General features: G+C 33.5%; 1 protein-coding gene across 1 annotated transcript in view; it reads right to left on the reverse strand.

Moving 5' to 3' along the window:
* Nucleotides 1-959: 959 nt before the first annotated feature.
* LOC145247515 (organic cation transporter protein-like) overlaps nt 960-13,662 on the reverse strand; it is an 88,966-nt gene continuing 76,263 nt past the window's right edge. The window contains exons 8-10 of the mRNA XM_080109330.1: nt 7,955-8,136; nt 4,410-4,567; nt 960-1,984 (exon numbers count right to left, since the gene is read on the reverse strand). Coding sequence (XP_079965456.1) covers nt 1,930-1,984; nt 4,410-4,567; nt 7,955-8,136 — 395 coding nt within the window. The 3' untranslated portion in view covers nt 960-1,929. The remainder of the gene's footprint in view (nt 1,985-4,409; nt 4,568-7,954; nt 8,137-13,662) is intronic.

Here is a 13,662-nt window from a genome sequence, read left to right on the forward strand (position 1 = left end):
TTGTGCAGGATTTGGGTTTCAGTTTTATCTCATTCCATCAAGTTGAAGAACTTATCAAAGCATAGAGTTGATTGGATTCGTCCCTCTTGTAGCACCGGTGTTGATCTCACTGGGCTCTTGTGGTTACGAGGGAGCTGAGATATTTTGATGTTCGTCAGAGATAACATAAGGATGAGGAGGTTGGATGGTAGGTGAACTTCTCAAGTCATTATACTCTTTTATATGCAAATAGTTAATTACATGGCGGAATGTTCTCCGTTCAAACTTCTGTTGCAACCTTGCATCTGATCATTAGTTTTAAATTTGTGAATCTGGTTAGGTACTCCTCTGTTCAAACCTAAAACATGAAGGTTTTCATGTGAAATTTTATAGAATAATCTTATTTGAATTTTTCTGCTTTTTTGTTCTCATATGTGTTTCCTGGAGATCTTTTGACCTATATTGTGTGGTATATGTATATATACAAAGAAAAAAATGTATTATAATATTTACAGGTGTCATCCAACTGTAGGTTGACTGCCATTTCCTGTTGGAGGAGAATGTTGGAAATTTTTTTGTACCAATAATAGTGCATCCTCCCTGTTTATACATTTATTTTTTATTCTGGTTCTTATATTTGATTTTCTGTATTTCGTATCTTATGACTCTTAGTTTCGTATATTTTGGGTTTGAAGAAAAGGGAATTGCTATCTCCTTGATGATGTCACGAGCCCGGCGCGAAATTCGTCCTCTTTTGAAATTATGGCAAAGAGGATACTGGACGTGTTTCATTACCCGGCACAGACAAGGAATTTTGACGAGCCTCCTCCAAAGAAGTATTAACCCGGCAAGAATACCCGGACACGCTGAAAGCGAACTTCTGAAGACTTTATTTTATGTGACTACGGTCTGCACGTAATTGGAGAGAGTATAATTTTTTAAAGGACTGTAAAATAAAAAAAGAGAAAAAGGCACACGTCTGACGGTCATCAATTTGTGAGTACGTTCCTGAAATTTATTGCTTATGAGAGAGAGATTAGGAACTATTTGAATTATATTGCATTCGTTCACGATAAAATTCCGACACACTAAACGAAGTAAAATTTAATTTTTGACCAAATTGTATATTTTCTACTTATTGAAATTGAGCGAAAAATATAATATAAGATATTGTGATGATCTCAACTATTATTGACCTCGCAGCTTTCCGGAGACCCTCTTCTATACAAATAACTAAATGAAACATCATTTCTCACTAATTGATTTGACATGATCCGGAAATGACAATCAATAGGGATTGTACCAATTATTACCTGTTCATACGATTTTCAACTAATTAAAAAAATGTAAATAAAAATGTTTGATATGACGTTTCTGAATTTTTGAGATGAGGACTGGTGATTTGTATTATTATTCATCAGACTACTGTTCTCATCTTGAGTTTGATTTTCACAACGTTTCGGTCGATATAACCTCCGACCTTCCTCAGGTGTATCTTGTCGAACTCGGTAATGTTTCTGTCGAACTCGGGAATTTGGACGGAATTTCGAGCGGAACCCTTTATTTACTTCAAGCAAGGACCCGTGGCATAGTGGTTATAGTATTGGAAAAAATCAATTGTAAAAAGTGATATTCTTCTGAAGGTTGAAGGTTCAGTCCTCAGTGTGGGTGACCGAAATATACATTTGCGAATTACTTAGGACCTCTATCCAGTCATGGCTGACGGAACAAGAGCACGCTACCCCCGTGAAGTAAATAAAGGGTCCCGCTCGAAATTCCGTCCAAATTCCTGAGTTCGACAGAAACATTCTTGAGTTCAGCAAGATACACCTGAAGAAGGTCGGAGGTTATATCGACCGAAACGTTGTGAAAATCACACTCAATATGAGAACAGTAGTTCAATGTGTAATAATACAAACATGTATGATGACTAATATTTCTAAGAAGTGTTCAACTTGAAGGGTTCAAGGCAATTTGAGCTTCCGCTTCATGTACGCCATTTTCCCTGGAAAAGAAAAGGAACAGACATTAAAGGCTTTGTTGTAAATCGAATACCAAGTTTTACAAAGTAATAACAAATATGCTAAGCTGTATTATCAATTTCTATTTGCTTTTGTCATGGAAGCAGCTTTAGTGGGTAAGCAAAAACGCACAAACAGAAATGCAATTAATTAAAAACTAACGAGACCTGTGGAAATTCTACAGCGGACTCATTCATGTGTAATATATCAATGTTGGCATTCTGTAGATGTTCTTCGTAAATGGAGATGCTTTGATATTATTGTAGCTCTTTTGTTAAAACTGCAAAAGTATTTATCTAAGCTACCAGAGACGCCCAGCGTAGCCCGGTCGTAAAGTACGCTTAAATATGATATTTTAATTCTTACAGACACTGTATATATCATTATGGAGTTAATGTTTTATCGATTTTTATATATTAAAAAGTTGCGATTTCTAAAAAAAAAAAAAAAAAAAAAAAAAAAAAAGAAGCTGATACATCCATTTGAATTGGGTGCATTAACTTGAATTGGAACTGAGATAAAAACTTATGAAAAAAGTATATGTATATGTATATATAACTTGAGTTCCTTCAGCTTTAATCGAAACGGAAATCAAAACTTATGAAGAATTCTTAGTAAACTTATTTATTACAAGAAATGGACGTCCGTAACAATTAAACGATTCGGATGTAAACATGACACAGAAAACAAATAACACACACGCTATCGTATTAATATCATATTAATATCGTATTAATATATAGATGTTTCTGAATTTAAGTTTATAGGAGGCAATATGATTTATATTAAGATTGATATCCAATCAAGAATCGATATTAAAAAAAAATATTATTTCAGCCACATTGAAACAATGTTCAACAGTTTAAATTCAAAAAGGTTATGTCATAGTATAACAAATAAAAAATTAATATTGCATTCCAATAGAATTTTTTAATATGGCGGTGGCATTCTGTACTCCTGATTGGCTGAGATATTATGATCCATATTTCCATATTAAGATTATTATCCAATCAAGAGTTGATAATTTTTCAACAATATGTTTATTCTTATACTTCTTATTGCATTGTTAAGCAGCTTAGATCCAAAATGTAAAGCCAGAATACAATCTCTACAGGGTGGAATGATAAAATAGTCGCCATAGAAAAGACGACATGATTCCATTTCCGTTTTTTTTGTTGTTGCAGATCATCTACTAGTTTACCAGTTATGTATAAATCCCAAGAGCGATAGGAGCCTTCTATCATATCTGAAAGTGACACAATGTTTAATGAGCGAGATTGGAGATGTGCCACTGAATATGCTCTCTACCGATCCAAGTTATGACAACAGGACCATTGCCAGCACCCTCAAAATGCAAATCCGGATGGTTCAATACTTGAAAACACAGCTAATCGAAGTTTCCGGCAACAGTTATGATCTTTGGTGTGGTTTCAAGTGTGGGCTATATCACCTCACATCTTTGAGGTCGGCTTGAAAGTCAACACCAAAGTATTTCTAGATGTGCTGAAGAGTTTGGTGATCCCCTGGTGCAATAAGATGACCACTGACAGACCCTGGATGGGACAGCAGAATTCGGTGCTGGCCCACAAGTCCAAAGAGACCCAGGTTTGGCTTCAAAAGGAATGCTATGACTTTGCACCCTTCTCTCACTGGCTCCCATTCTCCCCTGACCTGAACCTACTGAACTACTTCGTTTAATCATATGTTAAGAGCATCACCAACATGACCTCCCTCAACGCCAAAGCCAGCCTGATTGCTGCCATTTGCCGAATATTTGCCGGCACTTGTGGAAAAGCCATGCTCCCAGTTCCAGACCCGTATCGAGGCGGTGATTGAGGCTGAAGCCAGCTACATTTAATAGGTGTCAGCTCTACTACATAATGAAGTTACCAGAATTGATTTTTTTTGATAAAAGTTTTAAAATAAAGCTGTAGTGTTGTTTTCTTTAGGGCAACAAATTTATCGTTCTACCATGCATATATTGCATTACCATATAATTTTCTGAAATATTTCAGAGGCGTATACTTTCTACTCTTCTTAAATATGATTAATATTAAGATATTTATCCAATTAAAAATTCATATTTTTCAACAACATTTTCTTAAATATGGTTAATATTAAGATATTTATCCAATTAAAAATTCATATTTTTCAACAAAATTTTCTTAAATATGGTTAATAGTAAGATATTTATCCAATTAAAAAATTTCTTAAATATGGTTAATATTAAGATATTTATCCAATTAAAAATTCATATTTTTAAACAAAATTTTCTTGTTTTTGCTGCTTATCGAACTACGAACGCTGTAAACCTTTATTTTTTTTTTAATTACAGGATCTAAAGCCTGAAAAATAATATAATTATCGATAACTTTACATCAAAAAAATTCAAGCAACAAAATATGTTACCTTGTTGACTTGGCCTTTAAAACATCGTCGAACGTGTCATGCATTGGTTTGTTGTTTGTTTCAGGGAGGAGTAAATATGAAAGACCTGCTAAAATGCAAACGAGTCCCATCGAAAGCAGAGGTAAGCTATTACCGAGTTTCCCAGGAGCAAGTTGTCGCTGGTAAAAAAAAAAAAAACGCAAATGAAGAGAATTATCACCAAGTTTCCTCTTAACAGCAGTAGATCTTGGCATATCAAAGACATTCGATTGAATTTTACATAAAGGTCTACTTCACAAAATTTCCAGCCATGAAATATCTGGTAATGTCTTCTCAACCAACCTCAAGGATCCATCCTGGGCCCAACTCTCTTCTTTACGAAATCACATTAAATTCATTCATTCACATATGCATAAATGACACTACCATCTATGGCAACACTTCAAAGATCAACAACGGCCAAGATATCTCTCTCTCTCTCTCTCTCCTCACCTTGAGCACATAGTGCAATAGAGCTATAAAGTGGATGTTTATTTAATGTTAAGTTAATATAGAAAAGTGATCCCCCACTTTTTATAACTATAATTTTTGTTCATATCATTTTAATTACTCGTTTCCTAGGATTTTAACTGTTGTTTTCGTATTTAGCACTCTTTAAAACTTATAATAATGGTACTTTTTAAAATTTGTGGCCGGAAAGATACTCTAGCTTTACCAATATTTCAATAATTTACATTTGTTTTCCTAGTTTTGCATATGAATTACAAAATATCTGATATTTCTCCAAAGCCTTCGGCCTTGATGGAGGGGAGACTAAAACTTGCTGCTATGATTCCATATATCTGAAATAACAGCAAGGGGAGACTTGATTCCAAATATTTCTAATATGTTATATCTCCTCTCTTTGGTTTTCACACATAAAGTAAATTTCACAGTATATAAGGATTATTTGATACTGGAGATATTCATAATCGTACCATATTTCCCCAAAAAGGGGGATATAAATTATGAGAAATATTTCGAATCAAGTCTCCCCTTGTTGTTATTTCAGATCATTTGAAACCATAGCAACACGTTTTAGTCTCCCCTCCACCCATATGTTCATTCTTATATTTCATTGTTAAGCAGCTTAGATCCAAAATGTAAAGCCAGAATACAATCTCTACAGGGTGGAACGATAAAATAGTCGCCATAGAAAAGACGACATGATTCCATTTCCGTTTGATGCAAACAGGTTTCTTTTTTTTTTGTTGCAGACCATCTACTAGTTTACCAGTTATGTATAAATCCCAAGAGCGATAGGAGCCTTCTATCATATCTGAAAGTGACACAATGTTTAATGAGCGAGATCGGAGATGTACTGTTGTACAACTCATGCTCTCTACCGATCGAAGTTATGACAACAGGACCATTGCCAGCACCCTCAAAATGCACATCCGGATGGTTCAATGCTTGAAAACACAGTTTTGTGGAAATATATACATATATCCCTACTTGGCCTTGTAAAAGAGTGTAAAAACAAAGATATCCAGAGATATAAAAAGCAGACTTATCATGACGATGGGCAGAGCATCAAAATATACATGATCACTGTGGAAGAGATCACGTTGGATACATAAATGTGGCAAAATAGAAAGTGTGTAAAAAAAGACGAACGTCACATGCTTGGGGGAGTGTCAAAGAGGTATGTCTCCTGACCATGCATGCGGATTTTGGTGCGGAATAATCAGGAATGGATGTGTGGGTTGGATTTCTGTGCAGACGTTCAAAGAAGTTTTTTTTTTTTTGTCGTGAGACAAAGAGAACACCACAGGCTCCAATTGATATGAATGGCTGACTTTCAACCCTTACTTGAAATAGAAGACTTACAGCAAATCTGTTGGCAAAGTTGCTAGAAAAATGGTTGCATCATTCTACTGCTCCAGAAGATATCTCACTCTCAATGCAATCTGCTACCTGTATCTCCTGTATCTTATCCTATCTGGTTGGGATCCTTGCCCGGACCAATGTGTGTGTGTGTGTGTGTGTGTGTGTCTCTCTCTCTCTCTCCCCCTCTCCCTCTCTCTCTCTCTCTCTCTCTCTCTCTCTCTCTCTCCCTCTCCCTGTCTTCCATCAGCTGCCCCAGATCTTCAGATTCACAGTTGGCGTCATGTGCAATTTGCTGGATGCATGTGAATCTAGGTCGTCCTATGCTTGTGTGCCTATGCTGTGGAGTCCACTTTTCAACAGTTCTTGCTTGCTCCTCTGGCAGTGACCAGCAAATAATAGATGGTAGTAGATATGGCAGGAAGGTTGCCATAAAGTTACTGCTTTGTGAGATTATTTTGTCAAGATATATTTAACACTGTTCGTATGTATCATCTGGCTTTCTTTCCAACCTGTATAACAGTCAAATACATTAAAAAATGGAGTACTGTTGGCACATCTGGGCAGGATCTATCTGTATATCCTATCTTGCCTTGACAGAGTTCAAAACGGGTTTTGAATACTAGGTAATGCACTTTTCTTCTCCTTGTAACCTCTTTCCACAACGTTGCAAGCCTGGCTCTGTTCTATTGTTATTTTCATGGCAAGTGCTTGTCTGAGCTCCAATATATGGTCCCCCCCCCCTGCCAACCTTCTTCAAAAAGCACACGTCTAACTACAACCACTATCAACAATTTCCTCCACTCTCTATCTGTGCCTAAATCTAAATATAAATGCAATACATAAAACTTTTTACCTAGAATTGTACGCCTGTGGAACTCTGTTTCACTGACCTGCTTTCTAAAGGACTATAACATGATCGTTTTCATGTTCAATATAAACAAGTCCTTGTTTAGTTGTCCCTTTATTCTACCCAATCTTCACCATGACGCTGTTGTCTCAGTGACCACTATATTCTCATTAACTCTTGTCCTCAAGTAGTCTTCAGGCCTTGATAAGTGGTAATTCTTTAGTAAAACAAAACAATAAAACAAGTTACATTGAAATAAAAAAAATCTTTATATCCTTAAATAAATAACATTGGTTGATTTTTTTCAAAAAAATGACAGATTTTTTTTTCGCGGAAATGACCACTAGATAGAAAAGAAAATTTGCTTTAGTTAAACTCCCCCTATGGGATGAAGTCAAAATAATAAACAGAGAGACCCACTGGAAAGTGAGAAAACTTAAAGAAACAGCTCACATGCTCGGACATAACAACCTACTGAGCAAACCAAGCATAGAGCTGAATGCAATTTGGACACCTCTAATAGAGAGAGAAAACCTTGAATAACAACATAGGTTTAACATTAACAAAAACCAATTAAGAATTGTCCTAGTGACATATGGCCGAGTGGTCCTAGACGTTGTATCAAAGTTTACAGTTACCCAAAGGTGCTGAGTTCAATCCTGAACGAAGGCAGTGAAACATTCAAAACAGAGAATCAGCAATTATGTCCCAGAGCCTGAACATGGTACCCCCGTAATAATAATAAAGGGTTGGGTTCGAGACTCCTAACAAACGGTTCCCCAGCTCGATACAAAACGCCTGATGAAGGAAGTTGGCCTGACAATCTCAATAAGAGTAAAAGTTTACTTACTAAGTGTATAATGAATGGAGATATGACGCCACCTAACCTAGCAAAGGTAGAGTGGGCTCCGAGGGCTCCGTTTCTCACGACTGTCGGGTACAGTTCACAGGTATGCAGATAGACGATTCCAAACGTACCCGTGATTGTAAGTTTGTTGAGGATGGCCAACATCGTTGTAATCCATTGCAAATCTGTATGAAATTGAATAAAAAGAAAAAATATCTTTCACCATAGTTGATCAAAGGAAGAGTCTATGTGTATACGGTATGATGATGGACAGAAACGAAACTTGACCAGAGAGGTTTGAGGACATGCGTTGCATGCGTTGTATAATATATATATATATATACATGTAAGTTTGGTGGTTAAATTTTAAATTCTGAAAGAAAAAACAACATATAGACACATGGTTTATTCGAATTTAGAATTTATGGTTTGACAAAAGGAATGTCACCTTGAAAGTATTACTTCAAGTAATATCTATCAGGATTTTCATCTGAATTCTATCAGTGTCTTATCTCGCTTATATATATATATACATATATATATATACATATATATATATATATATGTATATATATATATATATATATATATATATGTAATATATATATATATATATATATATATATATATATATATATATGGTATACAACACATGCAATGCATGTACTCAACTCTATCTGGTTTCACATCATACCCATTCTACTCCGAGGGATTATCTTCACCATAACACCAAAATGAAGAAAAGGAAAAAGAAAACAAAAACTCTTGGACAAGACTACCTACACTGATGAGGCTATTTTTAGCGAAATATCATCAAAAAATATAAATAAATAAATAAAAATGATTTCATCATTACATTCGACACTTAAAGGTTTTTCAAAATTTTTCATTTAAATTTTATTTAAAAAAAAAAAAGTGTGTGACCATCTTCTCATTTATATTAGAGACGAGACGCTTCCAATATTTTTCCTGATTCCGATAGAATTACCGATTCCTTACTAAATTCCCAATTCTGATACAATTCCTAATTCTGATTCCGACTCTTTATCAATCTCTAAATACATAACTATAAAATGGTTATTTTTTACCCGATTACCGTAAAAAGCCCATGTTAAATGTGCATATATTTTTTAAAACGTAAAAAATGTGAGGGGCGGGCTGATCTAAAAATTTTAGTTTTTCTGGAAATTTAAATCAATATATTATTTATTCATCATTTTATTATTACTACTAGCCGTTATTTATTTATGTTTTGCTATAGCCAGTCAAGGAAAGAGGCATCTATCAGTCATGGGTACGCATGAATTTGAAACTATAAACGTCTCCATTTTTGTTTGTGATTTTTATATATAATCATGGTTCCACCAATACATATTAGGCAATTATGTGTGAATATCCTCAAAAAACTAAGTGGTAAAATGAAAAAACAAATGACAACAAAAATAGTTTGGAATTCAGAGTAGATAGAGACGGATCAGTTTCCCACAAAAATTTTAAGCATAATGACTAGGGATATATTTAAGCATAATTAATTTTAAGAATAATTACAAGGAATATATTTAAGCATAATTAATTTTAAGCATAATGACTAGGGATATATTTAAGCATCATTATTTTAAAGCATAATGACTAGGGATATATTTAAGAATAATTAATTTATAGCATAATGACTAGGGATATATTTAAGCACAATTAATTTTAAGCATAATGACTAGGGATATATTTAAGCATAATTAATTTTAAGCATAATGACTAGGAATATATTTAAGCATAATTAATTTTAAGCATAATGACTAGGAATATATTTAAGCATAATTAATTTTAAGCATAATGACTAGGGATATATTTAAGCACAATTAATTTTAAGCATAATGACTAGGAATATATTTAAGCATAATTAATTTTAAGCATAATGACTAGGGATATATTTAAGCGTAATTAATTTTAAGCATAATGACTAGGGATATATTTAAGCATAATTTTTTTTAGCATAATGACTAGGGATATATTTAAGCATAATTAATTTTAAGCATAATGACTAGGGATATATTTAAGCATAATTAATTTTAAGCATAATGACTAGGGATATATTTAAGCATAATTAATTTTAAGAATAATGACTAGGAATATATTTAAGCATAATTAATTGTAAGCATTATTACTAGGGATATATCAAAGCATAATTAATTTTAAGCATAATGACTAGGGATATATTAAAGCATAATTAATTTTAAGCATAATGACTAGGGATATATTTAAGCATAATTAATTTTAAGAATACTGACTAGGGATTTATTTAAGCATAATTAATCTTGAGCATAATGACTAGGTATATAATTAAGCATAATGAATTTTAAACATAATGACTAGGGATATATTTAAGCATAATTAATTTTAAGCATAATGACTAGGGATATATTTAAGCATAATTAATTTTAAGAATACTGACTAGGGATATATTTAAGCATAATTAATCTTGAGCATAATGACTAGGTATATAATTAAGCATAATGAATTTTAAACATAATGACTAGGAATATATTTAAGCATAATTAATTGTAAGCATAATGACTAGGGCTATATTTAAGCATAATTAATTTTAAGCATAATGACTAGGAATATATTTAAGCATAATTAATTGTAAGCATTATTACTAGGGATATATCAAAGCATAATTAATTTTTAGCATACTGACTAGGGATATATTTAAGCATAATTAATTTTAAGCATAATGAGTAGGGATATATTTAAGCATAATTAATTTTAAGCACAATGACTAGGGATATATTTAAGCACAATTAATTCTAAGCATAATTACTAGGGATAGGACAACAGCATATTCTTATCATTGTTCTTACTCTCGAGTATATATCCGACACTATTAGACGCAATTAATCAACTTAAACCACATCATTCTACCTAAAAGCATATAAGATATCAATGGATATATACCTGAGAGTACAAAAGAAGGAAAAGAATATGCTGTTGTCACAATCCTAAAAATGGCCTCCCATTTTCCGGCCATTAATGCCTTTTATAACAGTAATCCAAATTTTTTTAATCTGCAAAATTAGTATGCACACACACACACACACACACACACACACACACACACACACACACACACACACACACACACATATATATATATATATATATATATATATATATATATATACATACATACATACATACAGTAGCGTCCAAAGCTAAGGGACAAAATTTTAAAACCTAATATTTTTTTAGAAATAACAACTGTGAAAAGCTGAAATTTTGACAACTGGTAGTCGTTATCATCCATAATAACATACTATAATTTGAATCAGTTGCAAAGGATAGAAAAAGAATTATAACAATGATTTTCAAAATAGGAACGTCAAAAAGTAAAGAACAAAATCGAGAAAAACAATGTAAACAGCCAAAAACAATAAAAATACATGTACAATCAATATTTAGTAAATGAGCCTTTGCTTCTCAATGACAGCTGCACATCTTCGACTATAAGAACGAATCAGTTCTTGACAATCCTCGATACTAATTTTAGACCATTCTTCTTGAAGCTTCACCCACAAATCCTCCGTGTTGGTGGGATTTCTTTTCATAACTTTCACTCCTAACGTATTCCAAATATTTCCTATTGGATTTAAGTCAGGACTTTGCGGTGGCCAATCCATAACTTCGAAATCATACTCGCTAAGGTAACTCATTACCACCTTTGCCTTGTGACATGAGGCATTATCTTGCATAAAGGTAACCCTATCGAAACCGGAATTCTGTATGATTGGCACAACATGATCTTGAACAATGTTTTTATAGATCTGCACGTTTACACGAGCTTGTAACCGGACAAGAGGCGTTGTACCTTGGCTAGAAAACATTCCAAATACCATGACGCTTCCGCCCCCGAAACTTGACAGTTTTCTTAGTACACTTTGCTCTTAATCTTTCACCAATACGTCTCTTTACATTGTTTTTTTCCATTATTTCCAAATAAATTAAACTTGCTTTCATCACAGAAAAATACTTTTACCCAATTTTCATATGTCCAAATTACATACCTGTTTGCAAACTCTAATCTTTTCTTCTTATTCTTCAAACTAACAAGTGGTTTCTTCTCTGGGGTTCGATTAAACAACCCTATTTCTTGCAGTCGTCTAGAAACAGTCTGTCTTGAGACATTAATACATGTTTTGTTAATTTTATTCATCCAGAGGAAGTCTCGAAATAAAGAGGAAACGTTGATGAACACATAACTTGGTTTGTTCTCTCTCTCTCTTTCTCTCTCTCTCTCTCTCTCTCTCTCTCTCTCTCTCTCTCTGTATATATATATATATATATATATATATATAGAGAGAGAGAGAGAGAGAGAGAGAGAGAGAGAGAGAGAGAAAGAGAGGGAGAGAGAGAGAGAGATTAGGGGATGAATTTTGAAGGGTGTGGAATTTCTAGGAAAAAAATCCAACTTTCTTAGAAATTACCCACCCTTCAAAACTCATCCTCTAATCTATTTTAACATTGCCCTGCCATCTAACATCCCTATTTCCAATCATTTTCATAGCTCCTAGGCAAACTCATCACCGATAGCGCCTGCTTTATTAATATTTTTCGAAACAATCCATTTTATTCTTATTTTGTTTATTATTTTAATTATTCCCCCCCCTTCCCTAAACTCGACTTCAATTCTTCAATCTACCCAACATAATCTATAACCGGTTTCCTACTCAAACAGATTTTATATAAGCTGTATTGGACGCATCTGTTTACCCATTTAAACGACGCACCTTAGCTCTTTCTGTCAATCCCCCCCCACCACCACCACCGCCGCCGTCATAGGCAATTACTAACTTGTTAACTCCGTTTCTGTTCCGCGACAAGTGCATGTCATTATTCAGAATCCAGCAAGCTTTTTTTTTTGACACGCTCAATTATCCATTTCCGTTTTTTTCTTTTCCTTTACTCCCCTCCCCTTTTTCCTCGTCATATCTTTATAGTTTTACAAATTTTTAATTTAATTTATTTTTTATTACCTTCCCCTCCTCTTTTCTTTCCCCCTTTCTCTTCCTTCCCTTTCTCTCTCTTCCTTCCATCCTCTTGGTTTTAGTATCCATATATATATAATCACAAAAAACATATCTTTCCTTTTGATTTTTATTTGAACTTGGATCATCTGCCTATATGGACTGATAATTTTTATCCTGTCTATTGAAAAAATTTGTAATGCATTAAGTTAATACATTCGAGGTTGTAATAGTAAAAACTTTATATATATATATATATATATATTTAAACAGATCCTTTGTTCGATAAAATGTATGCCCATTGGCTGATACGAAGGGACGCGGTGGATACTAGAAAGCTGATTGGCTAACTTAATCCTCAATAGAAGAGGACCATATAAAAACGATAAACAACCACAGAATTCGCGCATAAGCCTGAGGAATCCTAGAGTGGATGAAACGCCGAATAATCAGTGGAGCTTAATCGCCATATATATTTTATAGATTACTAACTTGCTCTACCTACGTATTGAGCACTTTTGAAGTAAATACTTAAAGTTTACGCATAAATCTATACTTTCGTATATTAATTTTATGTGAGTAAATGAAGTATATATATATATATATATATATATATATATATATATATATATATATATATATATATATATATATGCGTCTGGGCATGGCTTAGAGGCTAAGAAATGAGAGTGA

The sequence above is a fragment of the Euprymna scolopes genome, chromosome 25, assembly GCF_053919585.1.
Source record: "Euprymna scolopes isolate OS-2025 chromosome 25, ASM5391958v1, whole genome shotgun sequence".
NCBI classification, from domain to species: Eukaryota; Metazoa; Mollusca; class Cephalopoda; order Sepiida; family Sepiolidae; genus Euprymna; species Euprymna scolopes.